General features: G+C 57.9%; 1 protein-coding gene across 1 annotated transcript in view; it reads left to right on the top strand.

The window, feature by feature from the left end:
• The window catches only part of LOC148810756 (serine/threonine-protein kinase MRCK alpha-like), a 44,763-nt gene that overhangs the window by 587 nt on the left and 24,908 nt on the right, over positions 1-19,268 (top strand). Inside the window, exons 2-34 of the mRNA XM_088908999.1 lie at positions 31-312; positions 3,570-3,661; positions 3,936-4,019; positions 4,104-4,199; positions 4,476-4,624; positions 4,715-4,808; positions 5,031-5,231; positions 6,097-6,345; positions 6,439-6,518; positions 7,388-7,464; positions 7,567-7,662; positions 7,767-7,885; positions 8,243-8,485; positions 8,815-8,925; positions 9,039-9,256; positions 9,356-9,458; positions 9,550-9,674; positions 9,803-9,908; positions 10,985-11,133; positions 11,379-11,467; positions 11,587-11,639; positions 11,860-11,964; positions 12,059-12,142; positions 12,314-12,419; positions 12,508-12,632; positions 12,832-12,953; positions 13,262-13,343; positions 13,664-13,880; positions 14,032-14,094; positions 14,981-15,219; positions 15,304-15,661; positions 15,884-15,981; positions 16,078-16,162. Of these exons, the coding sequence (XP_088765125.1) occupies positions 135-312; positions 3,570-3,661; positions 3,936-4,019; positions 4,104-4,199; positions 4,476-4,624; positions 4,715-4,808; positions 5,031-5,231; positions 6,097-6,345; positions 6,439-6,518; positions 7,388-7,464; positions 7,567-7,662; positions 7,767-7,885; positions 8,243-8,485; positions 8,815-8,925; positions 9,039-9,256; positions 9,356-9,458; positions 9,550-9,674; positions 9,803-9,908; positions 10,985-11,133; positions 11,379-11,467; positions 11,587-11,639; positions 11,860-11,964; positions 12,059-12,142; positions 12,314-12,419; positions 12,508-12,632; positions 12,832-12,953; positions 13,262-13,343; positions 13,664-13,880; positions 14,032-14,094; positions 14,981-15,219; positions 15,304-15,661; positions 15,884-15,981; positions 16,078-16,162 (4,396 nt within the window). The 5' untranslated portion in view covers positions 31-134. The remainder of the gene's footprint in view (positions 1-30; positions 313-3,569; positions 3,662-3,935; positions 4,020-4,103; positions 4,200-4,475; positions 4,625-4,714; positions 4,809-5,030; positions 5,232-6,096; positions 6,346-6,438; positions 6,519-7,387; positions 7,465-7,566; positions 7,663-7,766; positions 7,886-8,242; positions 8,486-8,814; positions 8,926-9,038; positions 9,257-9,355; positions 9,459-9,549; positions 9,675-9,802; positions 9,909-10,984; positions 11,134-11,378; positions 11,468-11,586; positions 11,640-11,859; positions 11,965-12,058; positions 12,143-12,313; positions 12,420-12,507; positions 12,633-12,831; positions 12,954-13,261; positions 13,344-13,663; positions 13,881-14,031; positions 14,095-14,980; positions 15,220-15,303; positions 15,662-15,883; positions 15,982-16,077; positions 16,163-19,268) is intronic.

The raw sequence follows: 19,268 nt of genomic DNA, 5'->3' as shown, positions 1-19,268 counted from the left end.
CATCAGTCTGGATTCCTCTTCTGCCCCCAGCGCCCGGCTCCCCAAGACTCTGGGAATGACCTCCTGACCAGCGGGCCGCTCGCTGACCGCTCGGACCCGTGTCTCCCCCTGCCCTGCCCAGCGCTGCGGCGCGGATGGCGGCGGAGGAGCGCCTGCGGCGGCTGGAGGCGCTGGTGGCCGGCGGGCCGGAGCAGGACGGGCCGGCGCTGAGTGTGGAGGCGCTGCTGGACCTGCTGCTCTGCCTGCACCTGGAGTGTGTGAGCACCGCAGCGCTGCGCAGAGAGAAGAACGTGCAGGACTTCCTGGAGTGGAGTGAGTGTGTGTCAGTGTGTGTCAGTGTGTGTGTGTGTCTGCGTCACTGTCCGATTGTGCGTCACTATGTATCCTGTCCTGCAGTGGGGTGTTACTGGAATGCTGTAGTCCTGTGTTGCTGTGATGCTGCAGTGGGGTGTTACTGGAATGCTGTAGTCCTGTGTTGCTGTGATGCTGCAGTGGGGTGTTACTGGAATGCTGTAGTCCTGTGTTGCTGTGATGCTGCAGTGGGGTGAAACTGGAATGCTGTAGTCCTGAGAGCTGCCAGTGCGCAGCAGTCTGATCTGCTCCAGGTGTGACAGTGCTGTCAGACTCCCAGTGCGCAGCAGTCTGATCCGCTCCAGGTATGACAGTGCTGTCAGTCAGACTTCCAGTGCGCAGCAGTCTGATCCGCTCCAGGTGTGACAGTGCTGTCAGACTCCCAGTGCACAGCAGTCTGATCCGCTCCAAGTGTGACAGTGCTGTCAGTCAGACTCCCAGTGCACAGCAGTCTGATCCACTCCAGGTGTGACAGTGCTGTCAGTCAGACTCCCAGTGCGCAGCAGTCTGATACTTTCTAGGTTGTTGCAACTGTGGGAGAGTCTTGTTCAAATGAACATTTACCCTAGTAAACATGTTCGTTATTTGAACTCCACCTGTCTGGTTATGCAAATGTACTCAAAGCAGTGAGCCAGGAATCCACAGTGTGTGCTCAAGCTGCGGTGAAGCCTGGACTGGATCACAGTGCTCTGCAGTGGGAGCCCAAGTGGCAGCGCTGTGATCCCTGGAGTGGATCTCCAGCTGCACGAGACAGGTGATCGGGGTGATCCAGGGTTCTGGGTTTGAAAGGTGTTGGGCTTGGGGTGAGGGGAATGGGGCTACGGGACGGAGATCTGGTGTGCAGGTTTGTAGGGTTTGATTCACTGGAACAGGTCAGGGGTGCAGGGTGTAGGGGTAGTGGGGTACGAGTCAGGGCTGTGGGGAGGTTCAAGTATGGGGGTGCAGCAGGTGGGGTATGGGAGTAGGTTTGGTTCACAGGGAGTGAGGTATGGGGCTGGAGTTTGAGACGTGGGTAGTGGGGTTCAAGTCTGGGGTTCAGGTGTGCAGTGGAAGTGTGGGGACTGGGGTACAGGTCTGGGGCACAGGGAATAGGGGTACTGGGCTGGGGTTTGGTTCACAGAGTGGGGTACAGGACTGGGTTTGGGGCACAGGGAGTCGGATACAGAACTGGGGTGCAGGGAGTGGGGTACAAGGCTGGGGTTTGGGGCTGGTTTGCATTCTCCAGCTGAGCTGCGTCTCTGAAAACACTCAGCGCTCTCCGAGTGGGTGGAGTAACAGTGAGACCCACACGCACACACACTCTCACTGCCAGGGGGCGGGGCCTGCGTGCTGCTCGTGTTTGGAATAGCAGAGCCTGCTGGGACAGGTCTGGCCTGCCCTCACACCGGGAGCAGCACAGCAAGGGCCTGGGATCAGGGATCAGGGATCAGGGATCAGAGCACGCTGCCCGGATGGGATTTAGCATGTAGTGGGTCTCGCGATCCTGTCCCGCTGTTTTCTGAAGGAAGCAGGTACAAGGGGCAGCAGGGAGCTCACTGCCACAGCCTGTCCACCACTCTGACCACAGTGTAGACCAGGTCACTGCCTCAGCCTGTCCACCACTCTGTCCACAGTGTAGACCAGGTCACTGCCTCAGCCTGTCCACCACTCTGTCCACAGTGTAGACCAGGTCACTGCCACAGCCTGTCCACCACTCTGACCACAGTGTAGACCAGGTCACTGCCACAGCTGCACGAATCACACACAGTGAGCAGATTCCTGCTTTACTCCACTGGGCTCTACTGCTCTGTACTGTGCTTTTACCCTGATCTCACTGAGCTTTACTGCGCTGTACTGTGCTTTTACTCTGATCTCACTGGGCTCTACTGCGGTGTACTGTGCTTTTACCCTGATCTCACTGGGCTCTACTGCGCTGTACTGTGCTTTTACCCTGATCTCACTGGGCTCTACTGCGCTGTACTGTGCTTTTACCCTGATCTCACTGGGCTTTACTGTGCTGTACTGTGCTTTTACTCTGATCTCACTGGGCTCTACTGCGGTGTACTGTGCTTTTACCCTGATCTCACTGGGCTTTACTGTGCTGTACTGTGCTTTTACTCTGATCTCACTGGGCTCTACTGCGCTGTACTGTGCTTTTACCCTGATCTCACTTGGCTTTGCAAGGACTGAGTGTGGGAGGGAGAGAAGGAAAGAGGGAACGAGGGAGCGTGCCGACAGAGGGGACCGATGATGTCACTGGCTCTGTCTGGACACGCCTCTGAGCTGAGGGATACAGGGATACAGGAGGAAGAGCAGAGAGAAAGATCAAAACAAACTCATTCCTCTCCCTGTGACAATTCCTCTCCCAGTCAGGCCCACATACTGGATACTGTCAGTGTGTGTGTGTGTGTGTGTGTGTGTGTGTGTGTGAGCCTCTATACTGTACTGTCAGTGTGTGTGTGTGTGTGTGTGTGTGTGTGTGTGTGTGTGTGTGTGTGAGCCTCTATACTGTACTGTCAGTGTGTGTGTGAATGAGCCCCTATACTGTGCTGTCAGTGTGTGTGTGCGTGAGAGCCCCTATACTGTACTGTCTGTGTGTGTGTGTGAGCCCCTATACTGTACTGTGTGTGTGTGTGTGTGTGAGCCCCTACACTGTACTGTCTGTGTGTGTGTGTGTGTGAGCCCCTGTACTGTACTGTCTGTGTGTGTGTGAGTGAGCCCCTATACTGTTCTGTCAGTGTGTATGTGAGTGAGCCCCTGTACTGGGACTGTTCACACTCCCTGCAGAGTGTGTGTGTTTGTCTGTGCATGCTCACACCCTGCAGTGTCACTCCGTGTGTCGCAGGAGTGAGCGCTCGCTGAAGGAATGCTGCTGTTCAGGTTTCAGGGTGGAACCCAGTGGAACAGAGATGCAGAGTAGGACACAGGGCAGCGAGAGGAGAGAGTGTTACAGCCCAGAGTCGAAAACCAATCCTGAATGTCAGGTGGCGACAAGCGAGAGGCTTACTGCATCCACCTCGTTCGCCTGACGAGTTATTTTAGCCCAGAGACTTTACCAGCTGTTTCTTGAAAGAACACCAGGGTATGAGCTTCAGCAGCATGGCTGGGCAGCTTGTTCCACACTACCACCACCCTTTGTGTAAAGACGTGTAGAGAAAGGAGATGTACCATCCCCTCAACAGTAAACGCACACAATAGGACAGTCACATGCATGATGAAGTGTTTCTCCCCACCTCCAGGCCAGCCGTTTGTGTCCCGGGTCCGAGAGCTCAGGCTTCACCGCGACGACTTTGATATCCTCAAGGTCATCGGGAGAGGGGCGTTCGGCGAGGTGAGAGCAGCTCGCGCGCCGTCACTCATTCATCGGCTCGTTCTGCCTGCCCGTCTTCAACTCCGGATGTCCTGTCCTGAGACAGCTGCTACTCCTGATCCTGTTTTCCAGGCAGGGTGTGTGGGCGCTGGGGTACAGATTGCTCTGCCCTTTATCTGTGGGCGCTGGGGTACAGAGGACACCCCCTCTGTGTCTGTGGGCGCTGGGGTACAGAGGACACCCCCTCTGTGTCTGTGGGCGCTGGGTATAACGCAGTCCTGTGTCTGTGTGCCAGGTGGCCGTTGTCAAGCTGAAGGACACGGAGCGTGTCTTCGCGATGAAGATCCTGCACAAGTGGGAGATGATCAAGCGTGCCGACGTGAGTCTTCCTCTCCGCTCTGCTCGGGCCGCCCTGCGCCTGCGAGCAAGGTGGAGCGCGATGACCCCTGTCTCTGTCTCGCAGACGGCGTGTTTTCGGGAGGAGAGGGACGTGCTGGTGAAGGGGGACAACCAGTGGATCACGACGCTGCACTACGCCTTCCAGGACGACAAGTACCTGGTGAGGGGGAGGAAGAGGAAGGGTGGGGCGGGGATATTTCTTTCATGTTTGTTTTTGTCATTTTCATCGGTCACAGACGCTGACGTTAAACATCTCAGACTTTCCCTTTTCCTCTCCTCCTCCTCTTCATCTCCCTTCAGTACCTAGTGATGGGCTCCTCTCTCTTCTCTCAGTACCTAGTGACGAGTTCCTCTCTCTCTTCTCTCGGTACCTAGTGACGAGTTCCTCTCTCTCTTCTCTCGGTACCTAGTGATGGGCTCCTCTCTCTTCTCTCAGTACCTAGTGATGGATTACTATGTGGGTGGAGACCTCCTCACTCTGCTCAGTAAGTTTGAGGACCGCCTGCCGGAGGAGATGGCCCGGTTCTACCTGGCAGAGATGGTTCTGGCGATCCACTCCGTGCACCAGCGGGGCTACGTGCACAGGTGAGGCCTGTCCTGTCGTGACCTGGTCCTGCAGTGGAGCAGCATCGTGGCCCAGTGACGCGCGTAATAACACAGCACTGCCCCCCTCAGGGACATCAAGCCCGACAACGTGCTGATCGACATGAACGGACACATCCGGCTGGCGGACTTCGGCTCCTGTCTGCGGCTGGGCAGCGACGGGAAGGTGAGTGACCGGGTGGGGGGGGATTTCAGGGGATTTAGGGAATCGGAGAAGGGCTCAGGAAGCAGGGGGCGAGATTTTCATGTTCTGAAGTTAGAACAAATTAATAAAGATTTTGATCATCACGGCACAAGACAGTTTGGGGGAGTAAATTAAGCTGGGAGACTGCCCTCTGTTAACCTTTCACCCCTGACCTCTGATCTGTGAACCCCGGACCCCCCCCAGGTGCAGTCATCGGTCGCCGTGGGCACCCCGGATTACATCTCCCCTGAGATCCTGCAGGCGATGGAGGACGGCAGGGGGCGCTATGGCACGGAGTGCGACTGGTGGTCTCTGGGCGTGTGCATGTACGAGCTGCTCTTCGGGGAGACGCCCTTCTACGCCGAGTCGCTGCTGGAGACCTACAGCAAGATCATGAACCACAAGGTGAGGGGTCAGGGGGCGCCAGAGAGGGAGGGGGGAGGGGAGAGTTTAGGGAGAGGGGAAGGAGGCTAGAGAGATGGTTGGGGCTAAAAAGAGGGGTGGAATTAGAGATGCGAGGAGTTAGCAAGAGAGGGTGGGGCTATGAATGGGGTGGAGCTAGAGATGGGAGGAGTTAGCAAAAGAGGGTGGGGCTAAAGGAGGGGTGGGGTTAGAGATGGGAGGAGTTAGTAGTACAGAGGGTGGGGCTAGAGAGAGGGTGGGGTTAGAGATGGGAAGAGTTAGCAGTACAGAGGGTGGGGCTAGAGAGAGGGTGGGGTTAGAGATGGGATGAGTTAGCAGTACAGAGGGTGGGGCTAGAGAGAGGGTGGGGTTAGAGATGGAAGGAGTTAGTAGTACAGAGGGTGGGGCTAGAGAGAGGGTGGAGTTAGAGATGGGAGGAGTTAGTAGTACATAGGGTGGGGCTAGAGAGGGTGGGGTTAGAGATGGGAGGAGTTAGTAGTACAGAGGGTGGGGCTAGAGAGAGGGTGGGGTTAGAGATGGAAGGAGTTAGTAGTACAGAGGGTGGGGCTAGAGAGAGGGTGGGGTTAGAGATGGGAGGAGTTAGTAGTACAGAGGGTGGGGCTAGAGAGAGGGTGGGGTTAGAGAGGGATGGGGGTTAGAGACAGGGGAGAGATGAGAGGGAAGGGTCAAGGGAGGGGTGGAGGAGGAAGAGGTGGAGGACCCCAGTGTGTAATCTCCTGTCCCAGCCTGTGGGACAGTGTGTGAGCCTCCCTAATAATAAGATCTCATTTTTTATCAAAGTCTACAAATGTGTGGGATTAACTGTTTCTGCTTTGGCCACATTGCCTGCCCCCCCTGCCTCCACCAGGAGCATCTCAAGTTCCCCTCTGATGTCACCGACGTGTCCGCTGAGGCCAAAGACCTGATTGGCCAGCTGATCTGTGACCATGACAGCCGTCTGGGCCAGAACGGTATCCAGGATTTCCGGGATCACCCGTTCTTCCAGGGGATTGAGTGGGATCGCATCCGATCCAACACCCCCCCACACATCCCGGATGTCACCAGCCCAGCAGACACCTCAAACTTTGACGTGGACGACGAGTCTCTGAAGAACCCAGTCAGTAACCCCAGCACTCCATCTGAGCCTTTGCCTGTCTGTCTGTCCATCCGTCTGTCTCTGTCTGAGCCTCTGTCCATCTGTCTGTTCCAGGAGACTCTCCCGCCCTCCTCCCACAGCTCCTTTTCTGGGAATCAGCTGCCCTTCGTGGGATTTACCTTCACCTCCAACTGGTAAAGTATCACCACCCCTCTGTCATCTTCACCACAGCCTGCTACAGCATCACCACCCCCCTGTCATCTTCACCACAGCCTGCTACAGCATCACCACCCCTCTGTCATCTTCACCACAGCCTGCTACAGCATCACCACCCCTCTGTCATCTTCACCACAGCCTGCTACAGCATCACCACCCCTCTGTCATCTTCACCACAGCCTGCTACAGCATCACCACCCCTCTGTCATCTTCACCACAGCCTGCTACAGCATCACCACCCCTCTGTCATCTACAGCATCACCACCCCTCTGTCATCTTCACCACAGCCTGCTACAGCATCACCACCCCTCTGTCATCTTCACCACAGCCTGCTGCAGCATCACCACCCCTCTGTCATCTACAGCATCACCACCCCTCTGTCATCTTCACCACAGCCTGCTACAGCATCACCACCCCTCTGTCATCTTCACCACAGCCTGCTACAGCATCACCACCCCTCTCTCATCTTTACCACAGCCTGCTACAGCATCACCACCCCTCTGTCATCTTCACCACAGCCTGCTACAGCATCACCACCCCTGTCATCTTCACCACAGCCTGCTACAGCATCACCACCCCCCTGTCATCTTCACCACAGCCTGCTACAGCATCACCACCCCCCTGTCATCTTCACCACAGCCTGCTACAGCATCACCACCCCTCTGTCATCTACAGCATCACCACCCCTCTGTCATCTTCACCACAGCCTGCTACAGCATCACCACCCCTGTCATCTTCACCACAGCCTGCTACAGCATCACCACCCCCCTGTCATCTTCACCACCGCCCGCTGCAGCATCACCACCCCTCTCTCACTCTCCCTCTCTGTCTGCCTCTCTGTTCTCAGCTGTCTGTCGGACCGGGGCTGCCTGAGGGTGGCAGCAGGGAGTGAGGGACCCTCTGTGAAGACAGATGCACCCCAGGGTGAGAGGGGTGGGGAGGATATCGGGGCGACTCTGTGTGTGCCTGTGAGTAGGACGACACTGGGATGTGTCAGTACCTGAACTCTCTGTCTGTCTGTCCCAGAGTCCATGCTGCCCTGCTCTGTCCCACGCAGTGACTCTGCACCCGAGCTGCAGGGGCTGAGAGAGGAGGTGGACAAGCTGCGCAGGAGACTGGCCGGTACGCGCTGACCGCCTGACTGCATCCGCGTGAGGTCAGTGTCCTCGAGTCCGCCTGGCGTCCACATTCCCACGCCTCCCTCTCTCCCGCTCTCTCCCTCCCAGAGGCAGCAGCGGAGGGCGGTGAGGCAGCCAGGCGGCGCGGTGAGGACGAGGCCAAGCAGCTGCGCTCTCTGGAGTCCCAGCTGCGCGCAGTCCAGCAGGACAGAGACTCCCTCAGCACGGTCAGAGGGGAAAGGGGGTGGAGACAGTGGGAGGAGGAGGAGACGGGGGGGAGAGAGGGAGAGGGATGGGGGAGGAATGGAAGGGGGGAGGGGACAGATGGATTTGGGGGGCAGAGGGAGGGGGGACAGACCGTGTGGGCGGGGCAGAGGGAGGGGGCAGGTGGAATGGGCGGGGCAGGGGGAGGGGACATACAGAGTGGGCGGGGCAGATGGAGGGGGGGAGACATACAGAGTGGGTGGGGCACAGAGGATGGGGACAGAGAGCAGGGCAGGAGCCGAACGGAAGAGGAGAGGAGACAGAAGTGGGGGGAGTCAGGGGGACGGGGGGCGCTGTCCCTCACCCTGCCCATGCCCCAGGAGCTGACGGAGTCCCGGGCGAAGCTGCAGTCCCAGGCGGCGGAGCTCCGGGAGGTGCAGGCGAGGCAGCGGCTGGCCCAGCGCGAGGCGCAGGAGGCGGAGGAGAGGCAGGCTGAGGCCCGGGCCCACCGGCAGCGCCTGGCCCGGCAGCTCCGCGAGCGCGACGAGGAGATGGAGGCCCTGTCGGCCCGGCTGGAGGCCGCGCGGCAGGAGCTGCGCCGCACAGAGAGGGCCAGGAAGGAGGTGAGCGAGCGAGCGAGCGGGCAGGCGGGCCACTAACGACAGGAGGGCACCCCCGTCCCACCCTGATCTCACTGGCCTCTAACGCGCTGTACTGTGCTTTTACCCTGATCTCACTGGGCTCTACTGCGCTGTACTGTGCTTTTACCCTGATCTCACTGAGCTCTACTGCGCTCTACTGTGCTTTTACCCTGATCTCACTGGACTCTGCTGCGCTGTAATGTGCTTTTACCTTTATTTTGCTGGGCTTTACTGAGCTCTACTGTGCTTTTACCCTGATCTCACTGGGCTGGGCTGAGCCTGTCTAAGCGTGCCTGTGTGTCTGTGCCCAGCTGGAGCTGGAGTGCGAGAGCAGCCTGTCAGAGGTCAGCCAGCAGAAGAAGCTGAGAGAGAGAACAGAGCAGTACTGCAAGGAGCTGGAGGAGGAGCTGCAGGGCCTGAAGGTACAGCCGCGAGTCTGCCGGCCTGCCCCTCTTCCCTGCATGGTCAGGGCTCCGGCCCTCCGCACTGCCGGTCTTACTCGCTGTCTGTGTTCGTCTCGCTGTCCTGCTGACAGAAGAGGCCCAGTCTGGCCCAGGGCTCCGCTGATGCGGGGGGCGGGGCCACGCAGGAGCTGTCCCGCCTCCGGGCGGAGCTGGAGCGCAAGGGGGCGGAGCAGGAGGCGGAGCTCAAGAGCCGGCAGCGCCAGCTGCGTGAGCGGGAGGAGCAGCAGGGGGCGCTGGAGAGCGAGCTGGCAGCGCTGCGGGAGAAGCTGGAGACAGCTCGCGCCCGGAGGTACGGGGCTGGCGAGAGCCGGAGGTGGGGGGGGGGGGCAGTGGGAGAGGGGCAGAGCTGGGAGGTGTGTGACCGCGCCCCTGCCTGTGTGTGTCTCAGCCTGCAGGACCAGGAGGCCCTGGCGGAGCTGAGGGGGGCGGCGGAGCGAGAGAAGAGCTCCCTGAGAGAGGAGGGCAGGAGGCTGGGCACCGAGCTGGAGCAGGTGAGCTGGAGCCACACCCCCTGCCCGCCCGCCGGCCCCACCTCCGGCCCTCCGGCTCTCACCCCTCCCCCGGCTCTCTGTCGCCCTCTAGCTGACGGAGGAGGTGATGCAGCTCAGGGCGGCGAACAGACAGCAGGAGGAGGAGCTGAAGACCCTGAGCGGGAGGAGTCAGTCTGTGTCCCACTGGGAGGACCAGATCACTGACATCCTGCAGTGGTGAGAGAGGGGTACAGAAGGGAAGACAGAGGGGGACAGGGGGTAGACAGGGGGAATGAGGGAGGGGTACAGAGAGGGAGCGCGTGCCTGTCTGAGTGTCGGAGTGAGGACGCTGTCTGTGTCCTCAGGGTCAACGATGAGAAGGAGTCCAGGACGTACCTGCAGGCTCTCACCACGCGCCTCACGGAGGAGATGGAGGGACTCAAAGCGTCTGACCGCGCCACAGCCCGACAGGTACCACACCTCCCAGTGCACCTGCGACACTGCACACCTGCAGACTGTGACACTGTGCCACTGTGACACTGCACACCTGCAGACTGTGCCACTGTGACACTGCACACCTGCATCCCTGCACACTGCACACTGCACACCTGCAGACTGTGACACTGCACACCTGCAGACTGTGACACTGTGACACTGTGACACTGTGACACTGTGACACTGCACACCTGCATCCCTGCACACTGCACACTGCACACCTGCAGACTGTGACACTGCACACCTGCAGACTGTGCCACTGTGACACTGCACACCTGCATCCCTGCATCCCTGCATCCCTGCATCCCTGCATCCCTGCACACTGCACACTGCACACTGCACACCTGCAGACTGTGACACTGTGACACTGTGCCACTGTGACACTGCACACCTGCATCCCTGCACACTGCACACTGCACACCTGCAGACTGTGACACTGCACACCTGCATCCCTGCACACTGCACACTGCACACCTGCAGACTGTGACACTGCACACCTGCAGACTGTGCCACTGTGACACTGCACACCTGCATCCCTGCACACTGCACACTGCACACCTGCAGACTGTGACACTGCACACCTGCAGACTGTGACACTGTGACACTGCACACCTGCATCCCTGCACACTGCACACTGCACACTGCACACTGCACACCTGCAGACTGTGACACTGTGACACTGCACACCTGCATCCCTGCACACTGCACACTGCACACCTGCAGACTGTGACACTGTGACACTGCACACCTGCATCCCTGCACACTGCACACTGCACACCTGCAGACTGCGACACTGCACACCTGCGACACTGCACACCTGCAGACTGTGACACTGTGACACTGTGACACTGTGACACTGTGACACTGCACACCTGCATCCCTGCACACTGCACACCTGCAGACTGTGACACTGTGACACTGTGACACTGCACACCTGCATCCCTGCACACTGCACACTGCACACCTGCAACACTGCACACCTGCACCACCACTCCTCCAGTACATTCCGGTACAGCTCAGTACGGCCCAGCACAGCTCAGCCCCTCTCTCAGGACAGCCAGTGGAAGGCGCGCAGGCTGCTGAAGACGGAGGCGTCAGCCAGGCTGGAGCTGCAGTCGGCGCTGGAGGCCGAGCTGAGGGCCAAGCAGAGCCTGCAGCAGGAGCTGAGCACGCTGAAGGCAGCCAGCCTCAGCACAGAGGGGTGAGGACCTGCCGTCACCTGCCCCTCCTGCTGTCTGACACTGTCTGTCCGTCTGTCTCTCACCCTGTCTTTCTCTCTCACCCTGTCCCTGTCCCTCTCTCACCCTGTCCCTGTTTGTCTCTCTCTCACCCTGTCCCTGTCCCTCTCTCACCCTGTCTCTCACCCTGTCCCTGTTTGTCTCTCTCTCACCCTGTCCCTGTCTGTCTCTCTCTCACCCTGTCTCTCTCTCGGTCTGTCTATCTCAGCAAGCTGCAGGAGGTAGAGGAACAGAACACGGAGCTGAGAGCAGAGGTGGAGAGACTGAAGAAGGAGATTAAATCGCTGCCCGTTTCAGGTCTGGCTGTCAATCACAGCTCCTGTCCCTGTGTGCGGTGTGTCTGTCCCTGAGCTCCTGTCCCTGAGCTCCTGTCTCTGTGTGTCTGTCCCTGAGCTCCTGCTGTGATTTCTCTCCAGATCTCAGAGGAAGAGATTCCATTGTAACACTGATGCCTCTTTCTCCTGTGGAGGTGAGTCTGTACCCCATGGGTGTCTATACACTGTGTCCAGTCAGAGCCTGTACCCCAGGGGTGTCTGTACAGGTGTCCAGTCAGAGCCTGTACCCCAGGGGTGTCTGTACAGTGTGCTCATTAAGACTCTGTACCCCAGGGGTGTCTGTACAGGTGTACAGTGAGAGCCTGTACCCCAGGGGTGTCTGTACAGGTGTACAGTATATGTCCGTCTCCACAGAATAACTCCATCAGTTTTTCGGGGTTCTCCGGTGCGCCGCCCCAGCTGCAGAGAGCGAGTGTTGACGGTGCCCCCCGCCAGGAGCCCGGCAGCGCTAAAGCAGACGTGAGTCCCAGCGACCCGACACCCCCCCCGTCTCGCCGTGTCTGCTCTCCGTCGCTCTCGGTCGCCCCGATAACCCCCGCTGTGTCTCTCTCAGACCCGGAGTCGCTCCTCCCCCCCGCCAACGTCCCCGGCGAGGCCCCCGCAGTACCCCTCCGGGCCAGCAGGGGGCGAGCCCAAGGTGCGAGCAGCAGCGCCTGAGCCTGGGAGCCGCAGGAGCCCAGAGCCCTGAGAAGAGGCCAGCGCTAAAGTTGTGTTTGAACCCGTTACAGCGCTCCTGACCTTAATAATGACAGCTCTGTCCTTCCCTGCCCCTCTCTGCCCCCCTCTCTCTCTGCCCCCCTCTGTCCAGCCCACTCCGCACCAGTTCAAGGTGAAGTCCTTCTCCTGCCCCACGAAGTGCAGCCGCTGCACCTCCCTGCTGGTGGGACTGGTGCGACAGGGCCTGCAGTGCGACGGTGAGGGTCTGGGGGTCTGGGGGGCTCGGGGCAGCGCGGTCGGGCACACTTGGGGCGGTGCTAACCCCTCTGTCTCTCCCCCCTGCAGCGTGTGGGTACGCCTGTCACGTCACCTGCGCCAACAGCGCCACCATCTGTCCCGACACCAACGCAAAACCGCTGGGGGTCGACCCAGTCCGGGGCACCGGCACGGCCTTCACCGGGCACCTGTCTGTGAGTCAGTGTGTGTCTGCCAGTCAGTGAGTCAGTGTGCCAGTGTGTGTGTCTGCCAATCTGCGAGAGTCTGTGTGTCTGAGTCTGCCAGTCTGCGAGTCTGTGTCTCCCAGTCAGTCTGGGGTTCTGTCTGCCAGTCTGTGACCCTGCCTGTGTGCTCGTGTGCCAGTCGGCCAGCCTGCCTGTCTCTCTGCCCCAGGTGCCCAGGCCTGCGGGCGTCAGGAAGGGGTGGCAGCGCTGCTTTGCTGCGGTCAGTGACTTCAGGCTCTTCCTGTTCGACTTCCCCCCCAGCCCAGGGGTGCTGCAGGTCGTTGACATAAGGTCAGGGGACAGTTTACCGGAGTGTGTTCGTACAGTCGTGTTTCATCAAGCCTCTCCCACATTCTTGCTCTTTCTGTCATATATATCATGTATTTCTCACACCTGTGCACAGCCTGTACTGTGCTTTTACCCTGATCTCACTTGGCTCTACTGCACTGTACTGTGCTTTTACCCTGATCTCCCTGGGCTTTACTGCACTGGACTGTGCTTTTACCCTGATCTCCCTGGGCTGTATTGGACTATACTCTAGTATTGCTGTTCTGTGTATTGTAGTATTACCATCGTAAACCACAGTTTGCTGTTTGCAGGGATCCTAACTTCTCGGTGAGCTCTGTCCTGGCGGCGGATGTCATTCATGCCAACAAGAGAGACGTTCCCTGTATCTTCAGAGTGAGTCCAGACAGAGCTGAGCCTGCTTCCCACATTCATGAATTCACATTCCCTCGGTGCAGTGTGACCCCCAGCCCTGATGCCACTGGACACCTCAGTGCAGTGTGACCCCCAGCCCTGACCCCACTGGACACCCCAGTGCAGTGTGACCCCCAGCCCTGACCCCACTGGACACCCCAGTGCAGTGTGACCCCAAGCCCTGACGCCACTGAACACCTCAGTGCAGTGTGACCCCCAGCACTGACCCCACTGGACACCCCAGAGAGGAGCCTGGTCTGCAGGAGCCGTGATGTCTCTGTCTCTCCCTCCCTTCCTGCCAGGTCACATCCTCCCAGCTGACGGCTCCGCCCACCACCCAGGCCGTGCTGCTATTGGCCGAGAGCGAGGCAGAGAAGTCCCGGTGGGAGGCGGTCCTCACGGAGCTGCACGGCCTGGGCAAGAAGCACCGCCTCCCTCCCCGCAGCGTTCTCCTGCCCCGCGAGGCCTACGACTCCGCCCTCCCCTTCATCCGCTCCTCCCAGTCGGCAGCCATCATTGGTGAGACACGCCCCAGTGACATCAGTCTCTCAGGGGACCCCTCTGTCTGCCCCCACTGAACGATCCCAGAGTCTCCGGTGAAATCGCACAGTGGGGCAGTGTGAACATCCCGGTGAGCCGTGAGCTGACGCAGCCTGTCTTGTGTCTGTAGATCGTGGGCGCGTCGCCCTGGGCACAGAGGAAGCCCTCTACGTCATTGACGTCACAAGCAATGGTGAGTGCACCCTCACACACCCCGGACTGATCTATCCCACCGTCTTTTCTCTTTGCACCCTTTGCACTGGCCTGTCTCTCTCTCCTCACTGCACTGTCTCTCTGTGCTGCTGCTCAGAGCTCTCCTCACTGCCTTGTGTCTCTGATCTGTTGTTCAGCACTCTCCTCGCCGCCCTGTCTCGCTGATCTGTTGTTCAGCACTCTCCTCGCCGCCCTGTCTCGCTGATCTGTTGTTCAGCACTCTCCTCGCCGCCCTGTCTCGCTGATCTTTTGGTCAGCACTCCTCTTGCCGCCCTGTCTCGCTGATCTGTTGCTCGGCGTTCCTTTCCCCGCCCTGTCTCACTGATCTGTTGCTCGGCGCTCCTCTCGCCGCCCTGTCTCGCTGATCTGTTGCTTGGCGCTCCTCTCGCCGCCCTGTCTCGCTTATCTGTTGCTCAGCGCTCCTCTCGGCACCCTGTCTCGCTCATCTGTTGCTCAGGTGCTCCTCTCGCCGCCCTGTCTCGCTGATCTGTTGCTCGGCGCTCCTCTCGCCGCCCTGTCTCGCTCATCTGTTGCTCGGCGCTCCTTTCGCCGCCCTGTCTCGCTGATCTGTTGCTTGGCGCTCCTCTCGGCGCCCTGTCTCGCTGATCTGTTGCTCAGCGCTCCTCTCGCCGCCCTGTCTCGCTTATCTGTTGCTCAGCGCTCCTCTCGGCACCCTGTCTCGCTGATCTGTTGCTCAGCGCTCCTCTCGCCGCCCTGTCTCGCTCATCTGTTGCTCAGTGCTCCTCTCGCCGCCCTGTCTCGCTGATCTGTTGCTCAGTGCTCCTCTCGCCCTGTCTCCCCGTGCTGCTGTGGACACGCTTCTCGTTCAGTCGCTCTCTGGTTCTCTCCCCCCTGTCCCCTCTCAGAGATCGTGCAGCTGGCCGAGTGCAAACGCGTGGTGCAGGTGGAGGTGGTGGGCGGCGCTGAGTGCGTGGCCGTGCTGTGTGGGCGGAGCCGCTCGGTGAGGCTGTTCACGTGGGACGAGCTCAAGGACCCGGACTGCGGGGGCTCCAAGCTGCCCGACACCCGCGGGGTCACCGTGCTGGCGCAGGGCAGCCTGGCTCAGGGCACCCAGCCCTGCCTGTGCGTGGCCATCAAGAGACAGGTGCCTGGACACCACAGCGCCGCCGCTGCGCCCCTGACCGCCCCCACGCCTCTCTGACGCGGCTTCTCCCTCTCTGTCGCCCAGGTGCTGTGCTACCGGCTGGCCCCCGGAGCCCCGCGCTGCGCCAGGCTCTGCGAGGTGCAGGCGCCGGCCCCCGTGCAGTGGCTGGGGGTGTTTGGGGACCGGCTGTGTGTGGGGTACCCCTCCGGGTTCTCTCTGTACTCTCTGGTCAAGGAGGTCCCCCCTGTGGCCCTGCTGAGCCCCGAGGACCCCTCCCTGCTGCCCCTCCCCCAGCCCCCCGCCCCCGACGCCCTGTGCGCGGTCGAGATCGCCCGGAACGAGCTGCTGCTGTGCTTCGCCAGCGTGGGGCTGTACGTGGACTGCAGGGGGCGCCGCGCTCGGCACAGGGAGCTGATGTGGCCCAGCCTGCTGACGCACTGCTGTGAGTGAGAACACGGGAGCAGGGGGTAGCTACTGGTTCCACACTCCCACCACCCTTGGTGTAAAGAGGTGCCTTCTGCTCTGTTGTTAAAGCCCTTTGCTGACTGACAGGCTCAGTCCTGGCTCCAGGCTCAGACGCACTGATTCGCACTGCTGGGCTCGCAGACGGGTGGCTTTGACAGCGTCTCCCTTCACCTCTCTCATCCCTTGTGTCTCACTGCAGGTTACAGCGCCCCCTACCTGTTGGCGTACAGTGAGAGCGGCATCCATGTGTTCGATGTGAAGAGCATGGAGTGGGTCCAGACCATCGCAGTCCAGAAAGTGAGAATAGCCTTCCAGTGCCCAGGGGCTCTCCAGTGTCTCTCTCTCTCTGCCCACCTGTCCCCACTAACAGTCTCTCTGCCCGTCTGTCCTCAGCCCCGCCCCCTCAACACTGACGGCTCCCTCACTCTCTTCAGCACTGAGCCAGCCAGGCTGGTGTACCTGCGCAGCAGGGACGCAGGTAAGCTCTGTTCTTACTGCTGGAGACCCACTGGACTGTAGTACTGTATAACTGCACTGCTGGAGACCCACTGGACTGTAGTACTGTATAACTGCACTGTGAGACACACTGGACTGTAGTACTGTATAACTGCACTGCTGGAGACACACTGGACTGTAGGACTGTATAACTGCACTGCTGGAGACCCACTGGACTGTAGTACTGTATAACTGCACTGCTGGAGACCCACTGGACTGTAGTACTGTATAACTGCACTCCTGGAGACCCACTGGACTGTAGTACTGTATAAGTGCACTGTGAGACACACTGGACTGTAGTACTGTATAACTGCACTGCTGGAGACCCACTGGACTGTAGTACTGTATAACTGCACTGTGAGACACACTGGACTGTAGTACTGTATAAGTGCACTGTGAGACACACTGGACTGTAGTACTGTATAACTGCACTGTGAGACCCACTGGACTGTAGTACTGTATAACTGCACTGTGAGACACACTGGACTGTAGTACTGTATAACTGCACTGTGAGACACACTGGACTGTAGTACTGTATAACTGCACTGCTGGAGACACACTGGACTGTAGTACTGTATAACTGCACTGTGAGACACACTGGACTGTAGTACTGTATAACTGCACTGAGACACACTGGACTGTAGTACTGTATAACTGCACTGTGAGACACACTGGACTGTAGTACTGTATAACTGCACTGAGACACACTGGACTGTAGTACTGTATAACTGCACTGTGAGACACACTGGACTGTAGTACTGTATAACTGCACTGTGAGACACACTGGACTGTAGTACTGTATAACTGCACTGAGACACACTGGACTGTAGTACTGTATAACTGCACTGCTGGAGACCCACTGGACTGTAGTACTGTATAACTGCACTCCTGGAGACCCACTGGACTGTAGTACTGTATAACTGCACTGTGAGACACACTGGACTGTAGTACTGTATAACTGCACTGCTGGAGACACACTGGACTGTAGTACTGTATAACTGCACTGTGAGACACACTGGACTGTAGTACTGTATAACTGCACTGTGAGACACACTGGACTGTAGGACTGTATAACTGCACTGCTGGAGACACACTGCACTGTAGGACTGTATAACTGCACTGTGAGACACACTGGACTGTAGGACTGTATAACTGCACTGCTGGAGACACACTGCACTGTAGTACTGTATAACTGCACTGTGAGACCCACTGGACTGTAGTACTGTATAACTGTACTGTGAGACACACTGGACTGTAGTACTGTATAACTGCACTGCTGGAGACACACTGCACTGTAGTACTGTATAACTGCACTGCTGGAGACCCACTGGACTGTAGTACTGTATAACTGCACTGCTGGAGACCCACTGGACTCTAGTACTGTATAACTGCACTGTGAGACACACTGGACTGTAGTACTGTATAACTGCACTGCTGGAGACACACTGCACTGTAGTACTGTATAACTGCACTGTGAGACACACTGGACTGTAGTACTGTATAACTGCATTGTGAGACACACTGGACTGTAGTACTGTATAACTGCACTGCTGGAGACACACTGCACTGTAGTACTGTATAACTGCACTGTGAGACCCACTGGACTGTAGTACTGTATAACTACACTGCTGGAGACCCACTGGACTCTAGTACTGTATAACTGCACTGTGAGACACACTGGACTGTAGTACTGTATAACTGCACTGCTGGAGACACACTGCACTGTAGTACTGTATAACTGCACTGTGAGACACACTGGACTGTAGTACTGTATAACTGCACTGCTGGAGACACACTGCACTGTAGTACTGTATAACTGCACTGTGAGACCCACTGGACTGTAGTACTGTATAACTGCACTGCTGGAGACACACTGGACTGTAGTACTGTATAACTGCACTGTGAGACACACTGGACTGTAGTACTGTATAACTGCACTGCTGGAGACACACTGGACTGTAGTACTGTATAACTGCACTGCTGGAGACACACTGGACTGTAGTACTGTATAACTGCACTGTGAGACACACTGGACTGTAGTACTGTATAACTGCACTGTGAGACACACTGGACTGTAGGACTGTATAACTGCACTGCTGGAGACCCACTGGACTGTAGTACTGTATAACTGCACTGCTGGAGACCCACTGGACTGTAGTACTGTATAACTGCATTGTGAGACACACTGGACTGTAGTACTGTATAACTGCACTGTGAGACACACTGGACTGTAGTACTGTATAACTGCACTGCTGGAGACACACTGCACTGTAGTACTGTATAACTGCACTGCTGGAGACCCACTGGACTGTAGTACTGTATAACTGCACTGCTGGAGACCCACTGGACTCTAGTACTGTATAACTGCACTGTGAGACACACTGGACTGTAGTACTGTATAACTGCACTGCTGGAGACACACTGCACTGTAGTACTGTATAACTGCACTGTGAGACACACTGGACTGTAGTACTGTATAACTGCATTGTGAGACACACTGGACTGTAGTACTGTATAACTGCACTGCTGGAGACACACTGCACTGTAGTACTGTATAACTGCACTGTGAGACCCACTGGACTGTAGTACTGTATAACTGCACTGCTGGAGACACACTGGACTGTAGTACTGTATAACTGCACTGTGAGACACACTGGACTGTAGTACTGTATAACTGCACTGCTGGAGACACACTGGACTGTAGTACTGTATAACTGCACTGCTGGAGACACACTGGACTGTAGTACTGTATAACTGCACTGTGAGACACACTGGACTGTAGTACTGTATAACTGCACTGTGAGACACACTGGACTGTAGGACTGTATAACTGCACTGCTGGAGACCCACTGGACTGTAGTACTGTATAACTGCACTGCTGGAGACCCACTGGACTGTAGAACTGTATAACTGCATTGTGAGACACACTGGACTGTAGTACTGTATAACTGCACTGTGAGACACACTGGACTGTAGTACTGTATAACTGCACTGTGAGACACACTGCACTCTAGTACTGTATAACTGCACTGCTGGAGACCCACTGGACTGTAGTACTGTATAACTGCACTGTGAGACACACTGGACTG

The sequence above is a fragment of the Atractosteus spatula genome, assembly GCF_055471065.1.
Source record: "Atractosteus spatula isolate fAtrSpa1 chromosome 24 unlocalized genomic scaffold, fAtrSpa1.hap1 SUPER_24_unloc_1, whole genome shotgun sequence".
Classification (NCBI taxonomy): Eukaryota; Metazoa; Chordata; class Actinopteri; order Semionotiformes; family Lepisosteidae; genus Atractosteus; species Atractosteus spatula.
Note: the sequence above shows the minus strand (reverse complement) of the source record. Positions and strands in the feature narration are given on the sequence as shown.